Raw genomic sequence first — 24,479 nt, 5'->3', positions numbered from 1 at the left:
GTCATCTTCATCTTTCTAGTTCTCGTTTCTCATGTGCCACATGAGGGCACTGAATTAGATGATCAGGAAGGTTCCTTCTAATTCTTAGACTATATCGTACTAGAAAACAGGATCCCAGCCCAGTTTAAGAAGATATGTATCTGTTTGCTTTAAATCAGTGCCAGTGATGGGAACGTTAAATGCTGTTATAGACGATGAAACTAGAAACTCGTATCTGAGTTCAGCAGAACTGTAACAATTCCGACAGTTCTGAACTAGGAATGTGGGATGTGCAGAGGGATGCAGACCAGCTCCACTTAAGAGATGCTCACGTCTCTCTCAATGCTGGCAGAGTCCCTGCGGCCAAGATTCAGAACGCTGGATTTTTAAATCTCTGACATATACTCCACTTCAGTCACCATAAAAAGATCTATCTGGCAAGTGTTTCCCGGTCACCTTGTATGGGGACCATTCTGTGGTTAGGCTAACAAAGCTGGCCTCCAGTGCTGAAACTTCTCAGTTGTTCACAATCACTAAAATTCACTTTCATCTTCATTCTCAGAGAAAAGAAAATAAACATCTGACTTTCAGAAGAGACCAAGGGATCCACCTTAATGTTGGAAATCTGGCCATGGGCACAGAGGGAAGGCGTATAGGAGGCAGGTTCAGAGTTTTCTGGCATTGACTCAATTCGTTTTTTTTTCTTTAAAACTTAGAATCTCAGCTCTAAGGTAGGACACAAGCTCACTGCAAACTCCAAGCACCCTCAAGACTGCTACCCTTAAAGAAAAAAAATAGAGGCTACACATGTGCACAGAGTCTTCGGTGGTAACAGCAACCTCACGGTTCAGAAAGATTAAAGAGTTTGAATAAAGGATATTTTCCTCCTCAGACGGAGAAACAAACACATCAAGTACTAACTGCTTTAGTGAAAATCCTTTGTTGAAGAGGCAAATAATTATGATAAGAAATAAGAATAAACTACCAAATGCTTTGATGTTTTAAAAACAAATACTTCAATGTTTTAAAAATGCTCATTCACCAAAACAGAAATAATTAGCTTTATGAGTAAATAACATGTAAGCAAGCATCCAGAGAGAGAAACACAAGGAGTAACAGCAATTTTGAAAGAAAAAGAGAACAAAAGTAAGTTTAATATGCTATTGGGTAAGAAAACATTCAGAGGATTTCCTTGATGGTCAGAGAAGTCTTCCTAGAAGAGGCAAAATGAGGCCACTTTTGGAATACAGAGATTCTGCTTTTGCCTTTTGTATAGAAACAATTAGTCTTCTGTTCCTATAGATGGCATTTAAAAAGCCAGCTGGTCAGCAAAACGCCCTTATTTCCATCTCATAGGAATCTAACTGCACATGAATATATTCTATAGTTTATCAGTTTACTTCTTGCCGTAACTCAATTGCTTCATGCGATACGTCCTCTTAAAAGATTTGCTCTGATATTTAATCATTATTGGGATCACATTTTTCAATCAGGAAAACACAATTCCAATGAACTTGTGAAAAACCTTGACCATGATTTTCATGTATAATTTAAGTCAGTGAGCAAACCTGATCTGATTAACAGGACTTTTGCCATTCCCCCCCAAAAAGGCACAGCTCATTTCACAATCATGTTACTTGAGATATGAACCAAGGGATGAACCTCACTATATAATTTAAGAATGAAGAGTTGATGAAACTATCATTCAATATTACACACCTTTCAAAACACTTCTTCAAACCCTCTTAGATTTGAATTTCACAACATCCTGGTGGGTCAGGTAGACTCAGATATTGTTAATCTTGTTTTATAGAGAAGAGAAAATATGGCTGGGAGAAGTGAGATGACCAGCCCAGGATCACATCGCAAATCAACAGCAGAACCAAGTGCTTATACAGTTGACCCTTGAACAACTAGGGGTTAATGTGCATATAGCTTAGAGTCAGCTTCTGTATCCGCGGTTCCTCAGCATCCGCGGATTCAATCAATCACGGGCTGTTTCGTACTGTAGTGTTTACTATTGAAAAATATCTGCATATAAGTGGGCCCGTGCAGTTCGAACCCATGTTGTTCAAGGGCCAACTGTTTCTCCCTAATACCATCTATGCTATTATCACAACACTAATGCAGAGAAATAGCAGTGGTGGCAGCAACAGTAGCAAAATGAGAGCTGCAATTACTTGCTGAGGTTTGACAGGGTGCCAGGCACTACGGTAGCACATATATATATATATGATGTCATTCGATCATTACTTAGAGCAATAGGGATAGATGTCATCTCACGTGACACTGAGGGGACCAAGGCAGAGGGAAGGAATCAAGCCAGTGCGTGGCACCGTGGCGACTCACCTCCGCATCTGTCTGATGGCTTGTGAATCCTGACCTTGTCCTCTGATGGCTGGCTGGTGGCCTCAGATTTCTAGCCCTCAAGTCTGCTCAGAGGTCACCTTCTCAATGAGGACCACCTTGAACACGCCACTCAAACCTGTAGCCCATCCCTCCCGAACCCCGAAGAAGTAGATCCTCCTTACTCTGCTCTACCACATGATCTGATTTGTTGTTTCTGATGTTTATTGTTAATAGAAGCTCCACAGGGCAAGGGTCTGTTTTCTTGTTTGTTTGCTTTTTTTCACCAACATATCCCAGGTGCTCAGACAGTTCTATCCACGAGAACTTTTTGTAACGACGGAAATGTTTTATATCTGTGCTATATTGTAGCCACTAGCCAGAAGAATAAAACTGAAGAGTGGCTGGTGCCACTGAAGAACTGAATTTGTAATTTTATCACAAATAGTCACATGTGGCTAAGGGCTTCCCGACTGGATAGCATGGGCCTAAAACAAAACCTAGCACAAATAGACTCCCAATAAATATTTGTTCAATGAATGAAGTTATAAATAAGTGAAGAAGACATTTTCCATATAGCCTACAGACTACTTTTCACTAAATTTTATGCATTTTTTCAATAGAATTAGTGGCTGAAAAAAGTCCAGATGAAGAGAACAGTTTGAAAATTCAGACAGCATGACCAAAATAGCAAGCACAGATTTCTCCAACTATCGGCTCCTTTCTGTCATCTGTGACTCAAAACCTTTCAAAACATTTTTTGAAAACAGAGGGAAAGCAAACCAGCAGCACATAATAAATTCCCATGTATGACAAATATATATATTTATATATATATATATATATATATATATATATATATATATATATATATATATATATAATTACAAACATTACTATAGTCAGTCAGTACCTTTTTGATCTTGTTTTTTTTCTCATAGGACTCTGACAGAGGTTTCTTCTTCTGCTGAGGTGTGTCTTTGGAGAATAAATACTCAAATTCGCTAGTATCCCGAATATCAGGTTCTTCTAAGGAATCCCATAAGGTTGGTGTAGAATTTTGGCTTAAAAGAGAAAATGGCAAGTTAAACTTAAGAAACAAAAGAGAATAGGATACAGTGAAATCCTTAATTCATTTATTTAACTCCTTAAAAAAACTCTAACAACGCTTGAAGAAAAGCTTTTTACGATTACAGATTTTTTAAGCCAAAATATACTAAGTATTAAAGCAAACACACATTTCCGAAACAGAATGGTCCTTAGATATAACCAAAGAGAGAGAACCAAAGAAACCCCGTGGGATCAGAACTCCTGGGATTCAGATTGTTGAGGCAGGGAAACTGCCCCTCCTTCACTTTGTGTCATTTCCACGACGGGTAGAAACGGGCATCGTATAAAGATTGAAACAATAACCAATTCTGAGACGTTCATAGGATAATCCTTAAATAGAATGAAAATGGAGTGCTTGGGTGAAGATGTGCCCTCTTTTGAATTTTCTTCTATTCGTTTTAAATACGGTTCTCAGGTTTACCTCGGGTTAACGCAGCGTAGGACCCATATACGTGAACAGGCTGTGCTCATTTAGAAATACTTGATTTTATAATACACCACCCAACAACAGGATTAACAATAAAAACAAAGCAAAACCCCTACTGCACCAGCCCCCGCAGAGATTTCAGCAAAAGTAGCCATGGGGAGACTGTGTTTTGTTTGATTGGTTTTTTTTTTCTCTCTCTAAAAACAGGGATACCCTAGTTTTGAAACAAAGAAAGGGAAGAAGATATGGGAAATCAGGTTCAGAACAACTGCCTCTGAGAGCTGCCTTGGATGGTTTACTATCCAGGCTCCTTTCAGTCAGAACACATTTTCTCCCAAACGTCTACTTTCTTAACTTACTTTCTCGTCTTATTTTTAAACACTTTTAATGCTCATAGACATTTTAAAAAAAGTCTCATCTACACATCAAACATACACATCAAACGTGTACGTTATGATCCATAATATCTACAAGTACTTACCTTTGTTCCGATATGCATTTTCCCAATGAAAACTAAAAGAACTATTACTACATGGGGTGATTCACACAAATTTTTTGATACTAAAAGACAATTTTTCTTTTTTTTTTTTTTTTTAAATTAATTAATTAATTTATTTATGGCTGTGTTGGGTCTTCGTTTCTGTGCAAGAGCTTTCTCTAGTTGCAGCAAGCGGGGGCCACTCTTCATCGCGGTGCGCGGGCCTTTCACTATCGCGGCCTCTCTTGTTGCGGAGCACAGGCTCCAGACGCGCAGGCTCAGTAGTTGTGGCTCACGGGCCTAGTTGCTCCGCGGCATGTGGGATCTTCCCAGACCAGGGCTCGAACCCGTGTCGCCTGCATTGGCAGGCAGATTCTCAACCACTGCGCCACCAGGGAAGCCCAATTTTTCTTTTTTTAATTTTTTAATTTTACTTATTTTTTTATACAGCAGGTCCTTATTAGTCATCCATTTTATACACATCAGTGTATACATGTCAATCCCAATTGCCCAATTCATCACACCACCATCCCCACCTGCCTGCCGCTTTGACAGTTTTTCATATTTGAAACAGTTGGCAACGCTGGCTTTTCAGATCTGAGTGTTCACATTTTGCTATGTGTCGGCCTTTCCTGTGAAATATGACATTTGGGTTCTGGCCCATAACAAAACTGAGCATTTGCTTCTCTCCACTTTTTTTTTTAATTATAATTTTTCTAATATAATATTTGAGGCATTAAGAACATATATGTGACGTATGTAAGTTATAATGTATAATAGTATAATGAATACCTGTGAAATCATCACCCAAGGGCTAGAACATTTCCAGTGAGGTACTTCCATCTATGTGCTCCTTCCTCAGCACCGCCCCCTCCCTCCCCCCCGCCCCCCTTAACTTCAATTCGCAACATGAACACCTTTAATGTTAAATGCTTTTCTCAGCTGCACTTGGGAAAAGGGGATATTGGTGGGAGAAGACAGCCAGGAAATTCTGGAGCATGCAGCCTCAGAGCAGCTAGGCTGGGCCTCAGGAAGGTTCTGGGAAGCTGAAGAGAGGATGCCTAGAGGGAGGTGATGTGACCCACAAAGCAGATTACTCAGACCCATCCCCCCATCTCCTGCACCTGTACCGCTTGGCTCCCCCTCCAAGGACTCTGAGCCCAGGTCAGTATGACAAGCGCTATAACCCACTTATATTCTGAAGTAAATAGGCTTTGGCAGTCAGGTTGCACACCTCATCACCATCTACAACATTGTTTCGATGGGAAAAGGCATTTCCAAAAATGAGTAACAGAATTTTGGAATACCACCTCTCAGCGGGTTGGGGGCAACTGGGCTGGTGGGGCAGTAACAAGGACTTGCTCACAATGGACCGTCTGCCATCATGGCCAACTCTTTTCTGACCACTGAACACACAATTTGAGCTCAAAAGAAGAGGAAGAGGAAGGCAGAAGGAGGAGGAGGTGGGGGAAGAAGAAGTGGGGAGGGGACAGATGCGGGAGTAAGCAGGGAGGAGGGTGCAGGGGGAGGAGGAGAAGATACTTTCTCACCAGGAAGATACTTATTAGGAAGCCGAAAAGGTAGACAGATAAGGATTTCTTTCTTCCTTTTTTATTTTTTTAAACTAAATGGCTTTTCCCTATTCTAGAAACCAGAAAACAGACATCAAAGGAAGCAAAATGGCAAAAGTTAAAAATCATGTTAGTAGTGAAAAGCAATCTAAGTGGATGAGAGGCAGTGTGTATATAATAGAGAAAATTCATATTTTATTCTTAGTTCCCCAGAAGACCAAGACCAAAATTTATTACGTGCTCATTACATGACGTGCTTACCCCTCTGGTTGTATAAAATATCATCTCCTTTCAAAGAACACATCCCAGATAATTTTACTTTTGTCCATAATGAATAGTACACAGGACCTTCAGACCATTTCAGTTTAAAAGACGTATTCATGCTCTGAGGTACAAAAACATTTTGAGGGACCCATAATAAGAGAGACTAAACCCTTGTGCCTGGAACTCAGGCTTGAGGCTGACATGTTCACCAAGCAGGGCTCTCCTGATGTCCCAGGTCAGGAAAGTTGGAACACTCATCTACTTTTCATTTTGCCCAAAACGCAATCCCTGGTGGTGGCAGGACTCCAAACTCCACATGCTGTTCTCCCTCTGCTCCTGGCAGTGTCCACATTTCCCCTTTTTATAAGAACACCAGTCATTTTGGATTAGAGGCCCGCCCTACTCCAGTCTGAGATCATCTCAACCTAACTAATCACATCTGCAATAGCCCTATTTCCAAATAAGGTCACAGTCTGAGGTACTGGGGATTAGGGCACTGGCAAATCAATTTGCAGGGAGGCAATTCAACCCATCGCAAAACTGAAGTCCTACATTTATGGCGAAACTAATAAGAGCTTGAGCATTCAATTGTCCTCTTTCTCAAAATGGCCAACTATGTAAGGAGAGAAAAATACAATGATTATCTCCAGCTTGTCTTTGTTTTCTTAAACAGTGGATGAAGGTACCACATCTCCCAGTGGTTACTGTTATACCACTCGTATGGTCTAGGTTATTGTTTGCTCATGAAGTCTTATGGGAATGAAGCTAAGGCAGGCTAGGGAGACCCAGGTGTGGAACAGCTCCGTGTGCCCTCAGAACACATGCTGCCAGGGCTGACAGGTGGGCTTCATCACCCTGGAATGGCTGCACATTAATTTGAGAACACTAATAAGGGAACACGGCTACAAATAAATATACTGAGAAATTACTGCTTAGGAAATGGCATCTGAGTCTTGAATGGGAATACTAGAACTTTAGTTAATGGTAGGAGTTATTTCAGGACCATCTGAAATGGTTTTTTAACCACTCATTTGGGAAATTTAAATATAGAGCATTAAAAAAATACCCTCTTTGCCCTTAATTTTTGGTGAGAGGAAAGGGACCAAATATGAAGTATACAATCAACTTAGTTCACCATATGCTTAGTGTCAAGGTGTGCCCCACCCCTCCTAGAGTGATTTCTAGTTGCTTTCTCACTGTGAATTGCAGTTTATTTTGTTCAGTATACTGCCTTCCCCAAGCGAAATGTTATAGAAATAGAAAAATTCACCACCACATCTTGATTTGGGGAATTAAGTTCAAAAATTTAAGTGTAAAAATCTGTTTTATATTTGCTGTTCTTTGCAAACAATGAACTTCACACCTAGAGAGTCGTCAAGAAGCAACTCAACATGTTTCTCGTTGTCCTTTTGATGGTTTCCAAAATGAGGCAGAAGAAATCTGATCAGATCTGTTTGAATGGAAATTTCCAAGCAACCATCTCTTGCTGCCTTACAGACCCACCTTAACAACCTATGCAAATGGAAGATGCTTTTTAGCTACCTACCCACTGGCACTTTCTCTGGAGGGCAACAAGGTATAAAGATGTGAGGGCACTCAGTAGCGAGGGGTAACAGAGTTCAAGCAGAGAGAGTTGATATTTTAAGACTCCTCTCTGACCTAAAGAGCTAATGATTCAGCTATGTCCGGTTCTTTTAATAAAAATCGAAAAATTACACCTACCTGTTGAATATACACATTATAGGGTTGATGATACCATCTAAAGACAAGAGAGATAATCTAAAAATCTTCAGTGAACCTGAAGTATAGAATCAGGGTCAATGTCTTTGTGATTACTCACTAATTGCAGAGATGTTGGAGAGCCCTGGGTTCTTCTCTAGTCTGGGTAATGGAATATATACTTTCAAGAAGGGTCTGACACAGAACACGTCGTTTCTCCCAGCATCAATCCATAGAGAACACAGAGAAGACCTAGTAGAGACATTCTCCTCAAAACATTCCAGCCTTGTTTATCCAAGGCATTCACTACCACATCTGAGAATGAGTGCCACACTACAAAGATGCTGAACCAGCAGGAATACAACATCACTTGTCCAAAATCCTGCAAATTCACAAGCTGAGAATGGGCCAGGGGAGTTGAGCTTACCTCTTATCGCTTATTTGTATCCTAGTCCAGTACAGAGGCTTCATGGGACAACTGGGTTCGACGGCTGGCTTCCGAGGACACTGGCTAGCAGAAGCATTGACTCCGAAGAAGAGTCCAGGAGGAGGTGGAGGCGCAGGTCCTGGGGGTGGCGGAGGAGGAGGAGGCCCCCCACTGTTGGGCGGAGCGGTGGAGTGAGGAAGTGGGGGGGGTGGGGGAGGGGGGGGAGGTCCAGCACTTGGAGGCAGAGGAGGTGGCGGAGGCGGGGGAGGTCCAGTATTCACAGGTGGTGGCGGAGGTGCCAGTGGTGGTCCAAGTGCGGGTGGGAGGGGAGGAGGGGGAGGGATGGCTGCCGGTAGGGGTGGTGCGGGAGGGGGAGGGGGAGGGGGAGGTGTTGCCTTCTGCTGACTCGATGAGATGCTTTCCGCAGATTGAAGTGGTACATTGGTGTCTTTGCTGTCATTTGGGGGAGAGAGCTGGCTTAAAGAGGAGATATTCAGCTTTTTGGGAATTATTTGGTTACTTCTGGTTGTCCTGTCTTCACCTTCGCAGGGTTTGAGGAAAGTCTCTCTGTCTGTCTGGATGCACACATTTCTGAAAGTCTTTGGAGGGCAGGCATCGTCGGTGGAGACACACACATCTCTCATCTCTTCACATCCTCCTCGCCATCGGTGTTCTATCTCGTATTTGAGATTTTCAATGGTTTCTTCTAGTCTCGCTGTTATCACCGCATGCTCACCCCGGATATGAAAGGCTTGAAGTTCGAACTGAGCCTGTAGAGATATCAGTGGGAAAGAAAGCAAAAAATTTATCAAAAACAATTATCAGAAATAAAATATTCAATAGCATCCCCACACCACCATAGCACAAGGCCGCATAAACACAGGGAAAGACAGAGACGTTCTTCTGAGAATCCAACAGGGTGTAAATTCCACCTTGTGAATTTTCCAAGGACTTAAAACAGTTGGAGTAAAAGCACAATTTCATCCAGTCTGAGCTCACAGGGAACAATAACCATGGATTAAGGGTAAAAGTAAAACCGTCGTCTAAGAATTTTCATTGGTTTTAATATCAAATGCAAAACAAAACTTTTAATAAAGATTTGAACATGCCTGGATATATCTGTTATTACCTTTGGTTTTGGAAAAAGAACAAAAAAAAAGGTTTGGAGATACTTTTGGCTAGGAGCTGCAGTTCTCACAGTTTTCCATAGAATGTCTCACCTCTGGGGTTTCCAGGCCAACACAGCAGAAAGAAAAGATTTGAGAAGAAGCTATGACGCACGTGCATTTTTTTTAAAGTTTCCAAATCAAAGCTGCCCAAGATCAGTATTTGAGTCTGTTTTATAACCATTCATAATTTAGTAATAAATGCATAGAAAATGAGCTTATTATTAAGGTTTGCTTTTTTTCTTTTCCACATACTCTATATTTTCAACTATAGTTTATATGAAGCCAGCCTTGTTAATGCTCATCTTCTCAGTTATGTCAATACCTTGAGTCTACAGTTTTTCACTTATCAGCACAAACTGGCGTACTCTTGGCTATTAACTAGTCCATTTCCCAGCATTCAACGCCATTTAGCCTATGACAGTTAACTGGGAGGCAGCCAAATTTACAATTTTATATTTGAGTTTTTCCAAAATCCAATTTAGCAGTAATTAAACATTTTTGGTGAATTTATTTAATTTCTGCCTTCCCCATCAGACTACAAACTCCAGAAGAAGAAATCAGGGACAGTATCTGCCTTTATTTCTGTATCTCAGCAGCTAAAACGGCAAGTACTCACTACTGATGAGATGGATGGATAAAAACCACTGCAATAGGGCTTCCCTGGTGGCGCAGTGGTTAAGAATCCACCTGCCAATGCAGGGGACACGGGTTCGAGCCCTGGTCCGGGAAGATCCCACATGCCGCGGAGCAACTAGGCCCGTGTGCCACAACTACTGAGCCTGCGCTCTAGAGCCTGCGAACCACGACTACTGAGCCCATGTGACACAACTACTGAAGCCCGCACGCCTGCAGCCCATGCTCCACAACAAGAGAAGCCACCGCAAAGAGAAGCCCACGGACCACAACAAAGATTAGCCCCCTCTCGCTGCAACTAAAGAAAGCCTGCACGCAGCAAATGAGGACCCAATGCAGCCATAAATAAATAAATTTATTTAAAAAAAAAACTGCAACAGTTATATTCAGTCATTGTCCCAAGAGTCTTCCCTATGGCTAATAAGACTTTCTTCACTGTAATTTCAGCCCACAAATGTCTAGAACACCAAGGGGTATATAAGTACAGATCTGTTTTACATTAAAAAGGTAAAGAAATATTTTCAGTGGCCTAAGTCAGTCAAGGTCATGACACAGGAAAATTCTCCATCTTCATTAAGATAACTTTTAACTGTATTTTTACTAGCTTCACCTTTTGCTTCATAAACCAACCCCCAAATAACTGTGGTCAGAAGAACTAGAGACAGGTTTTTCTAAAGCTTAACTTCTCATATGTGGACATGGCAGCCGCGATCCAACTCTGAAAAAATTGGCAAGTTCAGGGTCCCATCTATTTCTTTGTAACACACAGGGTTAAGCAGCACCTGAGTTCTGGATTCAAACCACTTGGTTCACATCCTGGTTTAGCCACTTGCTAGCTCTATGACCTTGGGCAGGGAACTCTGTCTTCAAGCCTGAGTTTCCTCAAGTGTATAATGCGGAAAGTAGTAGACCGTCTCTAGGGTTTTTATAAAGGTAAAATGAAATACTTCCTATAAAGAGGCAGGCATTATGCCTGGAACACTAGTTCTGAATAAATATTACTGTTAGTTACTGTTGCTAAGGATAATATTAGAGTAAGAGACTAACAGATTTCTAAACATTCTTCAAAATTTCCAAACAATGTCACCTTTGTGGAGTGACAGGCATAAAACTAGGAAAAGCTTAAGCAGTCAGGATGAACGATGTACTACAAATACAAAAGTTTACCCAATCTTTCACGAGTTCTACTATCAAATGGCTGAAAGTACTTTCAAGCTTCATTCAACTCTGAGATCAAGAGGACCTTTGTTTGGATGCCCTACCCATCTCCATCTGCCTCTGCCTCCCCTGCCCACCTCCAGCCACATTCCAGCCCTGATTCCCACCCTGAATTATCACACATACTTAAATCTCATTTAGCGACTCGTTTAGTTCTGCCACAGCAAACTAAATCTTGAATGTTGTTCCCGACTAACCTTCTTCCAAGCAGGTTAACAGTCAGGTAATATTGATGAGCCAATAATTTTCACTTAATCTTCAACTTCTTAATAATACGAAAAAGTTGCAAAGACATGTTCCACAGAAAAACCTTCCCTTTATCACACAACTGGACTGTATCTACACAAAGCACTCCACCTGTCCTGCTTTCCACCCCTCAACCAATGACCTTCTGAATCTGCTGAATCTGATGTATACATCTATATATATCATTCTGGTGGCTCTGTAATTCATTTGCTTAGTGTGGTGGGTAGAGCACAAATTGGTTAGGTTACTTAACCTCTCTATACCTCAGTTTTCTTATAAGGAAAATGGGGGTAATAACAGAACCTACCCTGCAAGGCAGTTATGCGAAGTAGATGAGTTAATACATGTAAAACTACATATAGAGGAGCGTTTGGAACACAGGAGGTGCTACAGAAGTTTGCTGCCATTATTATTTTGTCTCTTTGCTGCCTGACACATCACTTGCTTTCGGCTCTCAGCATGTTCCCCAGCACCATGCTCTATCCATCTAAAGCAAAAATAAAGATATCAAAACCCTTTTTTAATCCCTTCTAGCTGTCGCCCTTTCTTACTCACACTACCTCTTTTTCTTCACAACAGTTTTGTCTTGTTTTTTTAAGAAAACACACAGCTCTTGCTGTATCTATTTTCTTATCCATGTTTCTTTCTTTTTTTTTTTTAAAGACAGTGAATAGAGAGAAAGTCTTTATTTATTTATTTATTTATTTATTCATGGCTGTGTTGGGTCTTCGTCTCTGTGCGAGGGCTTTCTCCAGCCGTGGCAACTGGGGGCCACTCTTCATCGCGGAGCGCGGGCCTCTCACTATCGCGGCCTCTCTTGTTGCGGAGCACGGGCTCCAGACGCGCGGGCTCAGTAGTTGTGGCTCACGGGCCCAGCTGCTCCGCGGCACGTGGGATCTTCCCAGACCAGGGCTCGAACCCGCGTCCCCTGCATTGGCAGGCAGACTCCCAACCACTGCGCCACCAGGGAAGCCCCCATGTTTCTTTTAACCAATGACCATTGGTTTCTGCCCCCACTATCTTCTTAAAACTCCATGATTTGAGTGTTACGTCTGATCAGCACTTTTCAGTGATTTCTGTCCTCTCAGCTGCATCGTTAAAGTTGACTGCTGCCTTGCCTTGCAATTCTCTCTGCTCCCCTGAACTTGGATACTCTCTCCACCCACCGCCATTTTCTTCCTATTTCTTGGCTCTCTCCAGTCAATCTGTGGACTCCTCTTCCTCCAGTCATCCCTCAAACGTTATTCTCCAGGTATGTCCCTTGACATTTTATCCTTCTCACACTACACAATCTCTCTCGGTCATCTTGTGTACTCATGAGGTAAATTACACTCATTGACTATATACCGCAACTTCTAAATTGGTATCTAAAATCCATAATTCCAACTATCCTCTGGAACTGTTCTACCTGAATATTCTTAATCAGCCACCTCAGACTCAACACGTCTGAAAATGAACTCATGATTGTCAAACCTCAATTTCCTCCTCCTCTGAAATTCTTCTTTGCAATTAATCCTCCCAACCCATCACATCCAGAAACCTGGATATCATGCTGGATTCCTTGCTCTCTCTCATTCCCAACATACTACTTATCAATGAGTTTCATTAATTTCTCTGATTCATTCCTTTCCTTCTACCCCCACCGCCTCAACTCTTCATTGGGTCTTCTCTACCTGGACAGTGGCAAGAGCCACCTCACTAATTTTCCTGATCCCAGTTTAGCCACACTGGTTCCATGATGATTTTTTTAAAAAATAAATGCAGATCTTTATTCCTTAAAATCCCTTCAATAATTGGCCATTACTTATAAGCTAATGCTAAAATTTTTTAGCATGGCCACTCTGAAAACTCTTCTCTTTTCTGCCAATTTTTTCCACTTTTGGCTCCTGCTTCTTCTCCAAATATGTCCTGGATTCCAGTCCTACATAACTTCTCTCTCTCCCGGGACCACGCTCTTTCATGCATGTGGGTCTCTGCAAATACTGTCGTCTCTCAACGACTCTCCCGTCTGCTGCAAACACCCAAGGTAAGGGGACAGACTACCAAACATAGATTCCATGAATGGCTTCCTCACAAACTGTATTTATTAATATGAAGAATTACCAAATAAGAACTATGGAATGTCCATGTACTCCATACTAATATGCTGAGACTACAGTAAGAAACTCTTCTAACCATCAAAATTTAAATGGCCCATATAAAGAAACCACTTACCTTTGTCCTTTCCTGCTCCACAACTCCTTCTGACCATTCCAATTTCAGGTTCAGAAGCTCAGCATGACATAGTAATTCAAAGTGATTCATGTAATAAGCACCTCATTCATTCTTTATCTGTCCATATGTAATAGGGAAGAACAAATCTGACTTCATATTAGATCTATTCCTTTTGCTTTCACCTTTGTGCTTTGTGGCCCATGCTCAGTCATGCTGGTTCTGCACCTTTTATAAAAGAATGTGGCCTATACCCTGAAATATACAGGATAGCCTATTCTCAGGGCTCTAACCTTTAAGAGTCCATTCATGTGGAGATAAAATTTGCAGAACAGAGAACAGCATTTGTCTGTTGGAGGTTTACAGGAACATCATGACCTGACCTACATGGACAGCTGCAAGAACAAAGGATTCCGACACCAAGGAGTTTGCGACAACTAATCATGCCCCTCCCTCATCTTGCCTTTAAAAGTGCTTTGCTGAAACCCTTTGGAGAGTTTGGGGCTTTTTGGCACGAGCCACCCATCTCCTTGCATGGCCCTGCAATAAATCTTTCTCTGCTCTAAACTTGTGTGGCACCACTGTGTGTCGGAAACACTAACTTGCGTTCAGTAACACATATCCTATCAATTATTTCAAATTGTTCCTGGCTCTATTACAAATAGACATCTCAAATCTGCACATATCATGAATCAAGCCTTCAGGAAAGTTATTTTTTAACACTATTTTACACTCCACTTCCTGTTAAGTGCCACTTCTACTTTGCACATGGAAATCATATATTGTTTTCCCTCCTTTATCTAGAGCCATAACTAGAAGGACTGTTAACGACTTGATGAATCAAACATAGAGAGTAGAACTTTCTGTTGAATAATCATGTACTCCCAGGCAGGACCCTGGAAATCTTTATGGAATGTCAAGCCCAGACCCTCACAGCTGAAATTACAGATAAGGCTGAATCAAGGGAACATAATGCTTTTAAACCCTATTGACTTTCTTTTCAGTCTCCTTTACTTTCACATTGAACATGGTGCTTGTACATGGTATACAAAACAATTTACAAACCTTCCAATCATTTTTAGATAAACGTTCTTTAGAACATATGAAACATTATGAGTTTCCCTCTCCCCAAACCTCCCTGCTAAAAATCTGTTGTTTTTCTGCATTCACCCCAACATATCATTTGAAAGGAGACAGGTCTAAAGTCTTGACATCTTTCCAGCCTGCCCCAAGTTTTATCTCCAGACTTCATCCAAATTTTATCTATCTCCCTTTACTTTTAACTTGATTGTTTCTATTGCTTTCATTTTTAATCACATCCTCTTCCCACCTGCAATAGTCTGTTAATCTATATCTATCTCCTTCTAAGCAATATGCAAATTCACAATCTTTAAGAGAGCAATCGCAATTAAACCACTCTGTTCCAATCACCCTTTTCCTTGATTGACACTGTTTTTATCTGTTTAATGTAGTGGTTCTCAGCCTGCTCCCCAACAGAAACACCTACAGAGCTTTGTAGAAAATATTGACGGGCAGGACCATCTCAAAAGATAATCATTCAATTGGTCTGAGATGGTGGTGCCCTTGCACTGGTATCCTTAAAGCTCCCCAAGGGATTCCAATGGGTAGCCAGAGTTGAAACAAACAGTAACTGTTCTTAATCTTTATTCTGCTCTGAAACACAGCTGAGATAGTATGGCACTACAATATTGGTAGAATTTTTTGGCAATGACTTTTTTTTTTTTCACACATACACACTGTATTTTATTTTTACAAGAGATAAATAGACTGACACCAAGCATTGTAAATGGATGACCACAACAAAAGCAAAAATGATTGCAATTACCAAACACGAAACACACTCATACTATGTCATAATACTGACATTCAGTCCAGTAATCTTCCACTATAACAGCTCCTTTACATTGCAGTGAAAATTGATTTGTATATTCTTTGCCTCTGAGTCCTTGTGGGATTTTTTTTTTAAATAATTCAAACAGAAAGTCACAAGAATTATAATCATCCTCATCAGTTCACTCAGTCCCATGTAATTAATTTCTTTTTTCATCTTGATCTTTTGTTAGCACTTTTATGAGTTCATCAGTTTTTCATTAGAGTTCTGAAAATGCTTATTCATTCAGTTCAGCAGTACAGTCAGTTACCAGAAACTTGTACTTGTCAGAGTCTTTTCCATAAATTCCTTGAAGATGAAACCCTTTTATAGGAACATATTTGCAAAAGCATCAGAGTACACCCAGAACTGTCTGTAAATGACAAAAGACTTAAAAATGACCATGGTTAAAGATTTGATGAAAGTTCATAATAATACAATTGACAAGGAAATTTAGTTATTTCTGAGATATACATTTTAAAGTAATAACTAGAATTATGACTTATAATATTACACCAGAACATATAAGATTTTTAGAAATTTCATGTAATGTCTGAAACATTTATATTAACATATTTCCATACAAATAACCCAATGAAAGTTTAGTATTAGTTGTTTTGTTCGTTTTTTTATACTGCAGGTTCTTATTAGTCATCAATTTTATACACATCAGTGTATACATGTCAATCCCAATCGCCCAATTCAGCACACCACCATCCCCACCCCACCGCAGTTTTCCCCCCTTGGTGTCCATATGTCTGTTCTCTACATCTGTGTCTCAACTTCTGCCCTGCAAACCGGCTCATCTGTACCATTTTTCTAGGTTCCACATACATGCGTTAATATACGATATTTGTTTTTCTCTTTCTGACTTACTTCACTCTGTATGACAGTCTCTAGATCCATCCACGTCTCAACAAATGACTCAATTTCGTTCCTTTTTATGGCTGAGTAATATTCCACTGTATATATGTACCACAACTTCTTTATCCATTCGTCTGTCGATGGGCATTTAGGTTGCTTCCATGACCTGGCTATTGTAAATAGTGCTGCAATGAACATTCGGGTGCATGTGTCTTTTTGAAATATGGTTTTCTCTGGGTATACACCCAGTAGTGGGATTGCTGGATCATATGGTAAATCTATTTTTAGTTTTTTAAGGAACCTCCATACTGTTCTCCATAGTGGCCGTATCAATTTACATTCCCACCAACAGTGCAAGAGGGTTCCCTTTTCTCCACACCCTCTCCAGCATTTGTTGTTTCTAGATTTTCTGATGATGCCCACTCTAACTGGTGTGAGGTGATACCTCGTTGTAGTTTTGATTTGCATTTCTCTAATAATTAGTGATGTTGAGCATCTTTTCATGTGCTTCGTGGCCATCTGTATGTCTTCTTTGGAGAAATGTCTATTTAGGTCTTCTGCCCATTTTTGGATTGGGTTGTTTGTTTCTTTAATATTGAGCTGAATGAGCTGTTTATATATTTTGGAGATTAATCCTTTGTCCGTTGATTCGTTTGCAAATATTTTCTCCCATTCTGAGGGTTGTCTTTTCATCTTGTCAATGGTTTCCTTTGCTGTGCAAAAGCTTTGAAGTTTCATTAGGTCTCATTTGTTTATTTTTGTTTTTATTTCCATTACTCTAGGAGGTGGATCAAAAAATATCTTGCTGTGATTTATGTCAAACAGTGTTCTTCCTATGTTTTCCTCGAAGAGTTTTTATAGTGTCCGGTCTTACATTTAGGTCTCGAATCCATTTTGAGTTTATTTTTGTGTATGGTGTTAGGGACTGTTCCAATTTCATTCTTTTACATGTAGCTGTCCAGTTTTCCCAGCACCACTTATTGAAGAGACTGTCTTTTCTCCATTGTATATCTTTGCCTCCTTTGTCATAGATTAGTTGACCATAGGTGCGTGGGTTTATCTCTGGGCTTTCTATCTTGTTCCATTGATCTATGTTTCTGTTTTTGTGCCAGTACCATATTGTCTTGATTACTGTAGCTTTGTAGCATAGTCTGAAGTCAGGGAGACTGATTCCTCCAGCTCCGTTTTTTTCCCTCAAGACTGCTTTGGCTATTCGGGGTCTTTTGTGTCTCCATACAAATTTTAAGATGATTTGTTCTAGTTCCGTAAAAAATGACATTGGTAATTTGATAGGGATTGCATTCAATCTGTAGATTGCTTTGGGTAGTATACTCATTTTCACAATATTGATTCTTCCAATCCAAGAACATGGTATATCTCTCCACCTGTTGGTATCACCTTTAATTTCTTTCATCAGTGTCGTATAGTTTTCTGCATACAGGTCTTTTGTCTCCCTAGGTAGGTTTATTCCTAGGTATTTTATTCTTTTTGTTGCAATGGTGAATGGGAGTGTTTCCATAATTTCTCTTTCAGATTTTTCATCATTAGTGTATAGGAATGCAAGAGATTTCTGTGCATTAATTTTGTATCCTGCAACTTTACCAAATTCATTGATTAGCTCTAGTAGTTTTCTGGTGGCATGTTTAGGATTCTCTATGTATAGTATCATGTCATCTGCAAACAGTGACAGTTTTACTTCTTCTTTTCCAATCTGTATTCCTTTTATTTCTTTTTCTTCTCTGATTGCCGTGGCTAGGACTTCCAAAACTATGTTGAATAATAGTGGTGAGAGTGGACATCCTTGTCTCGTTCCTGATCTTAGAGGAAATGCTTCCAGTTCTTCACCGTTGAGAATGATGTTTGCTGTGGGTTTGTCGTATATGGCCTTTATTATGTTGAGGTGGGTTCCCTCTATGCCCACTTTCTGGAGAGTTTTTCTCATAAATGGGCGTTGAATTTTGTCAAAAGCTTTTTCTGCATCTATTGAGATGATCATATGGTTTTTATTCTTCAATTTGGTAATATGGTGTATCACATTGATTGATTTGCGTATATTGAAGAATCCTTGCATCCCTGGGATAAATCCCACTTGATCGTGGTGTATGATCCTTTTAATGTGTTGTTGGATTCTGTTTGCTAGTATTTCGTTGAGAATTTTTGCATCTATATTCATCAGTGATATTGGTCTGTAATTTTCTTTTTTTGTAGTGTCTTTGTCTGGTTTTGGTATCAGGGTGATGGTGGCCTGATAGAATGAGTTTGGGAGTGTTCCTTCCTCTGCAATTTTTTGGAAGAGTTTGAGAAGGATGGGTGTTAGCTCTTCTCTAAATGTTTGATAGAATTCACCTGTGAAGCCATCTGGTCCTGGACTTTTGTTTGTTGGAAGATTTTTAATCACAGTTTCAATTTCATTACTTGTGATTGGTCTGTTCATATTTTCTGTTTCTTCCTGGTTCAGTCTTGGAAGGTTATACCTTTCTAAGAATTTGTCCATTTCTTCCAGGTTGTCCATTTTATTGGCCTAGAGTTGCTTGTAGTAGTCTCTTAGGATGCTTTGTATTTCTGCGGTGTCTGTTGTAACTTCTCCTTTTTCATTTCTAATTTTATTGATTTGAGTCCTCTCCCTCTTTTTCTTGATGAGTCTGGCTAATGGCTTATCAATTTTGTTTATCTTCTCAAAGAACCAGCTTTTAGTTTTATTGATCTTTGCTATTGTCTTCTTTGTTTCTATTTCATTTATTTCTGCTCTGATCTTCATGATTTCTTTCCTTCTGCTAACTTTGGGTTTTGTTTGTTCTTCTTTCTCTAGTTCCTTTAGGTGTAAGGTTAGATTGTTTACTTGAGATTTTTCTTGTTTCTTTAGGTAGGCTTGTATAGCTATAAACTTCCCTCTTAGAACTGCTTTTGCTGCATCCCATAGGTTTTGGATCGTCGTGTTTTCATTGTCATTTGTCTCTAGGTATTTTTTTATTTCCTCTTTGATTTCTTCAGTGATCTCTTGGTTATTTAGTAACGTATTGTTTAGCCTCCATGTGTTTGTCTTTTTTACGTTTTTTTCCCTGTAATTCATTTCTAATCTCATAGCATTGTGGTCAGAAAAGATGCTTGATATGATTTCAATTTTCTTAAATTTGCTGAGGCTTGATTTGTGACCCAAGATGTGATCTATCCTGGAGAATGTTCCGTGCGCACTTGAGAAGAAAGTGTAATCTGCTGTTTTTGGATGGAATGTCCTATAAATATCAATTAAATCTATCTGGTCTATTGTGTCATTTAAAGCTTCTGTTTCCTTATTTATTTTCATTTTGGATGATCTGTCCATTGGTGTAAGTGAGGTGTTAAAGTCCCCCACTATTATTGTGTTACTGTCGATTTCCTCTCTTATAGCTGTTAGCAGTTGCCTTATGTATTGACATGCTCCTACGTTGGGTGCATATATATTTATAATTGTTATATCTTCTTCTTGGATTGATCCCTTGATTATTATGTAGTGTCCTTCCTTGTCTCTTGTAACATTCTTTATTTTAAAGTCTATTTTATCTGATATGAGTATAGCTACTCCAGCTTTCTTTTGATTTCCATTTGCATGGAATATCTTTTTCCATCCCCCTCACTTTCAGTCTGTATGTGTCCCTAGGTCTGAAGTGGTTCTCTTGTAGACAGCATATATATGGGTCTTGTTTTTGTATCCATTCGGCAAGCCTGTGTCTTTTGGTTGGAGCATTTAATCCACTCACGTTTAAGGTAATTATCGATATGTATGTTCCTATGACCATTTTCTTAATTGTTTTGGGTTTGTTTTTGTAGGTCTTTTTCTTCTCTTGTGTTTCCCACTTAGAGAAGTTCCTTTAGCATTTGTTGTAGAGCTGGTTTGGTGGTGCTGAATTCTCTTAGCTTTTGCTTGTCTGTAAAGCTTTTGATTTCTCCATCAAATCTAAATGAGATCCTTGCTGGGTAGAGTAATCTTGGTTGTAGGTTCTTCCCTTTCATCACTTTAAGTATATCATGCCACTCCCTCCTGGCTTGTAGAGTTTCTGCTGAGAAATCAGCTGTTAACCTTATGGGAGTTCCCTTGTATGTTATTTGTCATTTTTCCCTTGCTGCTTTCAATAATTTTTCTTTGTCTTTAATTTTTGCCAATTTGATTACTATGTATCTCGGCGTGTTTCTCCTTGGGTTTATCCTGTATGGGACTCGCTGTGCTTCCTGGACTTGGGTGGCTATTTCCTTTCCCATGTTAGGGAAGTTTTCGATTATAATCTCTTCAAATATTTTCTCTGGTCCTTTCTCTCTCTCTTCTCCTTCTGGGACCCCTATAATGCGAATGTTGTTGCGTTTAATGTTGTCCCAGAGGTCTCTTAGGCTGTCTTCATTTCTTTTCATACTTTTTTCTTTAGTCTGTTCCGCAGCAGTGAATTCCACCATTCTGTCTTCTGGGTCACTTATCCGTTCTTCTGCCTCAGTTATTCTGCTATTGATTCCTTCTAGTGTAGTTTTCATTTCAGTTATTGTATTGTTCATCTCTGTTTGTTTGTTCTTTAATTCTTCTAGGTCTTTGTTAATCATTTCTTGCATCTTCTCGATCTTTGCCTCCATTCTTATTCCAAGGTCCTGGATCATCTTCACTATCATTATTCTGAATTCTTTTTCTGGAAGGTTGCCTATCTCCACTTCATTTAGTTGTGTTTCTGGGGTTTTATCTTGTTCCTTCATCTGGTACATAGCCCTCTGCCTTTTCATCTTGTCTATCTTTCTGTGAATGTGGTTTTTGTTCCACAGGCTGCAGGGTTATAGTTTTTCTTGCTTCTGCTGTCTGCCCTCTGGTGGTTGAGGCTATCTAAGAGGCTTGATGGGAGGCTCTGGTGGTGGGTAGAGCTGACTGTTGCTGTGGTGGTCAGAGCTCAGTAAAACTTTAATCCACTTGACTGTTGATGGGTGGGGCTGGTTTCCCTCCCTGTTGGTTGTTTTGTCTGAGGCAACCCAACACTGGAGCCTACCTGGGCTCTTTGGTGGGGCTAATGACAGACTCCAGGAGGGCTCACGCCAAGGAGTACTTCCCAGAACTTCCACTGTCAGCGCCCCTGTCCCCACGGTGAAACAGAGCCACCCCCCGCCTCTGCAGGAGACCCTCCAACACTAGTAGCAGGTAGGTCTGGTTCAGTCTCCCCCGGGGTCACTGCTCCTTCCCCTGGGTCCCACTGCGCACACTATTCTGTGTGCGCCCTCCAAGAGTGGGGTCTCTGTTTCCCCCAGTCCTGTCGAAGTCCTGCAATCAATTCCCACTAGGCTTCAAAGTCTGATTCTCTACGAATTCCTCCTCCCGTTGCCAGACCCCCAGGTTGGGAAGCCTGACGTGGGGCTCAGAACCTTCACTCCAGTGGGTGGACTTCTGTGGTATAAGTGTTCGCCAGTCTGTGAGTCACCCACCCACCAGTTATGGGATTTGATTTTACTCTAATTGTGCCCCTCCTACCGTCTCATTGTGGTTTCTCCTTTGTCTTTGGATGTGGGGTATCCTCCCCAGTGAGTTCCAGTGTCTTCCCGTCGATGACTGTCCAGCAGCTAGTTGTGATTCTGGTGTTCTCGCAAGAGGGAGTCTTGGCAATGACTTTTAACTTGGGTCATTCCAGAATCGCCAAAGGAACATGTGTTATTTGAAAAAACCCCTTGCTAATTCTGATATATCCTTATAAGGGAAATATCCCTTCATTACCCATATTGAGAACAGTTATTTCATGCAGCAGAGAAACCTAAATTCTTTTCATGATACTCATGGCTCTTCAAAATCTGCCCTCTGCTTACTTTTCCAGATACTTCTTTATACTTTCCCTGTGTTGCACCAGTACAGATTCAAACATCCCATCAACTCCCACATCTTTATGTTCTTGCACATGCTGTTTCCTCTCTGTAAAACACCCTTCCTCTCCATTTTCACCTAGTGAAAGCCCCGAAGGAAAACTCACTCCATCGCAACTGAGCCTTCTGGCTTAAACTTTTCTTGATTCTTCTTGACAAAAGTTTTCCTTTGACTTTGTTGCCAAAGAACTTTCTAGGTTCACGTTGCATTACAGTCATTTATGTTTATATTCTTTGCAAATCTAAAAGCTCCAGGCAGTTGGGGACCACAGCTTATTCATGTTTGAACTTCCAGAACACTGCACACTGCTTAGTTAGTTAGTGATCCACAAATGCTTATTGAATTGAATTATTTCTTTAGCTTTAAATATTAAGACTTCCTTGTGCCTCTGTATTACCCACCCAACTAGACTCAAAGTTCCAAGAAAATGTAAAAACAGAGAGACATGTGGTCCCCTTCCTCTTTGATAGGCCTAAGCACAACATGGACTATGAGATTTCATTGTTGTTATTACCTAGAAAATTCAGTGTGGGTATTTCTATAAATTAATGTTGATCCTATTAAATTTTAACAATTTTAAAATATTTGGTGTGGATAAGTGTTCTCTCCACAATAAGCTTAAAGGCTATTCCCATAAGTATAGTAAACTATGCAGTAGGATTGAACCATATTTGTGACCCTAATCTGATTAGGAATTGGGCTCTAGGAAACTCCTGCAGACTCCTCAGGGGCTGGTGCTCCCTTCCCCTACAAAATCCTCATTATTTTTTATTATCCTCCACATTACCACTGCTCAGAGATATCATCGCAGGAACACATTGTCCTGAAGCCCAAGCAATAGAGGGAGACTTTGCTTGTCTGGTCCCCACAAATATGCCTGTTGAAAAGAAGGTGGAAAAGTGCCTACTGATGAAAGACATCATGCCGGTGCCAAGCACTGTGCAAAAAATCACCCATCAGCATTTTGTTGTTACGAACATTCTCTCCCAGTGGTGCTGCCAGGGGCCATTAAAAATTCAGGTTATCTGCTGTACAGCTTGAGTAAGTCAACCTTTTCCAGGGACTCTTCCAAATTCTAAATTCTTAGGTTGGGGAAAGCAAGACAATTCCAGGGGACTGCACAGAAGCAGTCCTCACTTCAGGAAAGTTCTAAAATGCTAATAATTTCCACCCCCAAGACTTTACCATATCTCTTTCTCTTCAACTTCCTAGAATACAGACAGCTCTGCTCATGAAAGCTTCATAAGGCCGCAAAGCATAGTATCATCTAAGCCATGTAAAGAAAGAGTCCTAGCTCTCATTATGAATGCAAATCAACACAGGTCAAACAGATTCATTAAGGTATCTGAAAACACACCAGTGGTTCAGTGTGCAGTTCAGATAAAGTTGGGCATTACTTCTGAAATGTGATACTTATTCCAAGGATCCTGAAATATACTTCAAAAATAAGCAAATATAATTATGGACAGTCATCCAAGGAAATAGTGGGGAAGTAAAAGAGATAAATCTTTGAAACCTGTACTGAGATTCCTACCTGGGAAACAAAACAAAACCTGAGTGTAGCCAGATTGTTTTTGTGACACAGAAGAAATAAAATCATGGAGGATTCTGATAATGTTTTATTTCTAAGTTATTAATATCACTAAATTTAGTGTGAGTCAGAGAATGGATATACCTTGGGATATCTATGGAAATGATTTTCAGGCTTTATTTTTCCAGAAAGTAATTCGAAACCTAATAAGCAAACCCAAGACTGCATACCTTTAGGCAAAGAGCCAACATACTAATTCCTTCTCTATTAAGAGAGAGGACTTGGCATTTTATGTTGTATTGTTATTGTCACTACTGAAGCTACAGCTAGTCCAGTGAGGTATGTACGACCCGTTCCAGAGTACACATGAGCTTAGAAGCAACAGATGGTAAGACCTGGCCCTTAATACTGTGACAAACTGAGGTTCTTCAAGTAATCACAGCAATCACTTTATTACTTCTTTCTCAATTCACTCACTGTCTATGAGGGGTCACCATCCTATGGCCAATGCCCATCTGTCCACTAGCATCATTCTGGA

At 40.3% G+C, this 24,479-nt stretch overlaps 1 protein-coding gene across 4 annotated transcripts in view; it reads right to left on the bottom strand.

The window, feature by feature from the left end:
* The window catches only part of FMN1 (formin 1), a 452,412-nt gene that overhangs the window by 214,814 nt on the left and 213,119 nt on the right, over positions 1-24,479 (bottom strand). For all 4 annotated transcript variants that reach the window (XM_082384941.1, XM_082384939.1, XM_082384938.1 and 1 more), the window contains 2 exons: positions 8,322-9,091; positions 3,239-3,389 (listed from right to left, as the gene is read on the bottom strand). In XM_082384941.1, coding sequence (XP_082241067.1) covers positions 3,239-3,389; positions 8,322-9,091 — 921 coding nt within the window. The remainder of the gene's footprint in view (positions 1-3,238; positions 3,390-8,321; positions 9,092-24,479) is intronic.

The sequence above is a fragment of the Balaenoptera borealis genome (genome assembly GCF_965194805.1).
Source record: "Balaenoptera borealis genome assembly, chromosome: 3".
Classification (NCBI taxonomy): Eukaryota; Metazoa; Chordata; class Mammalia; order Artiodactyla; family Balaenopteridae; genus Balaenoptera; species Balaenoptera borealis.
Note: the sequence above shows the minus strand (reverse complement) of the source record. Positions and strands in the feature narration are given on the sequence as shown.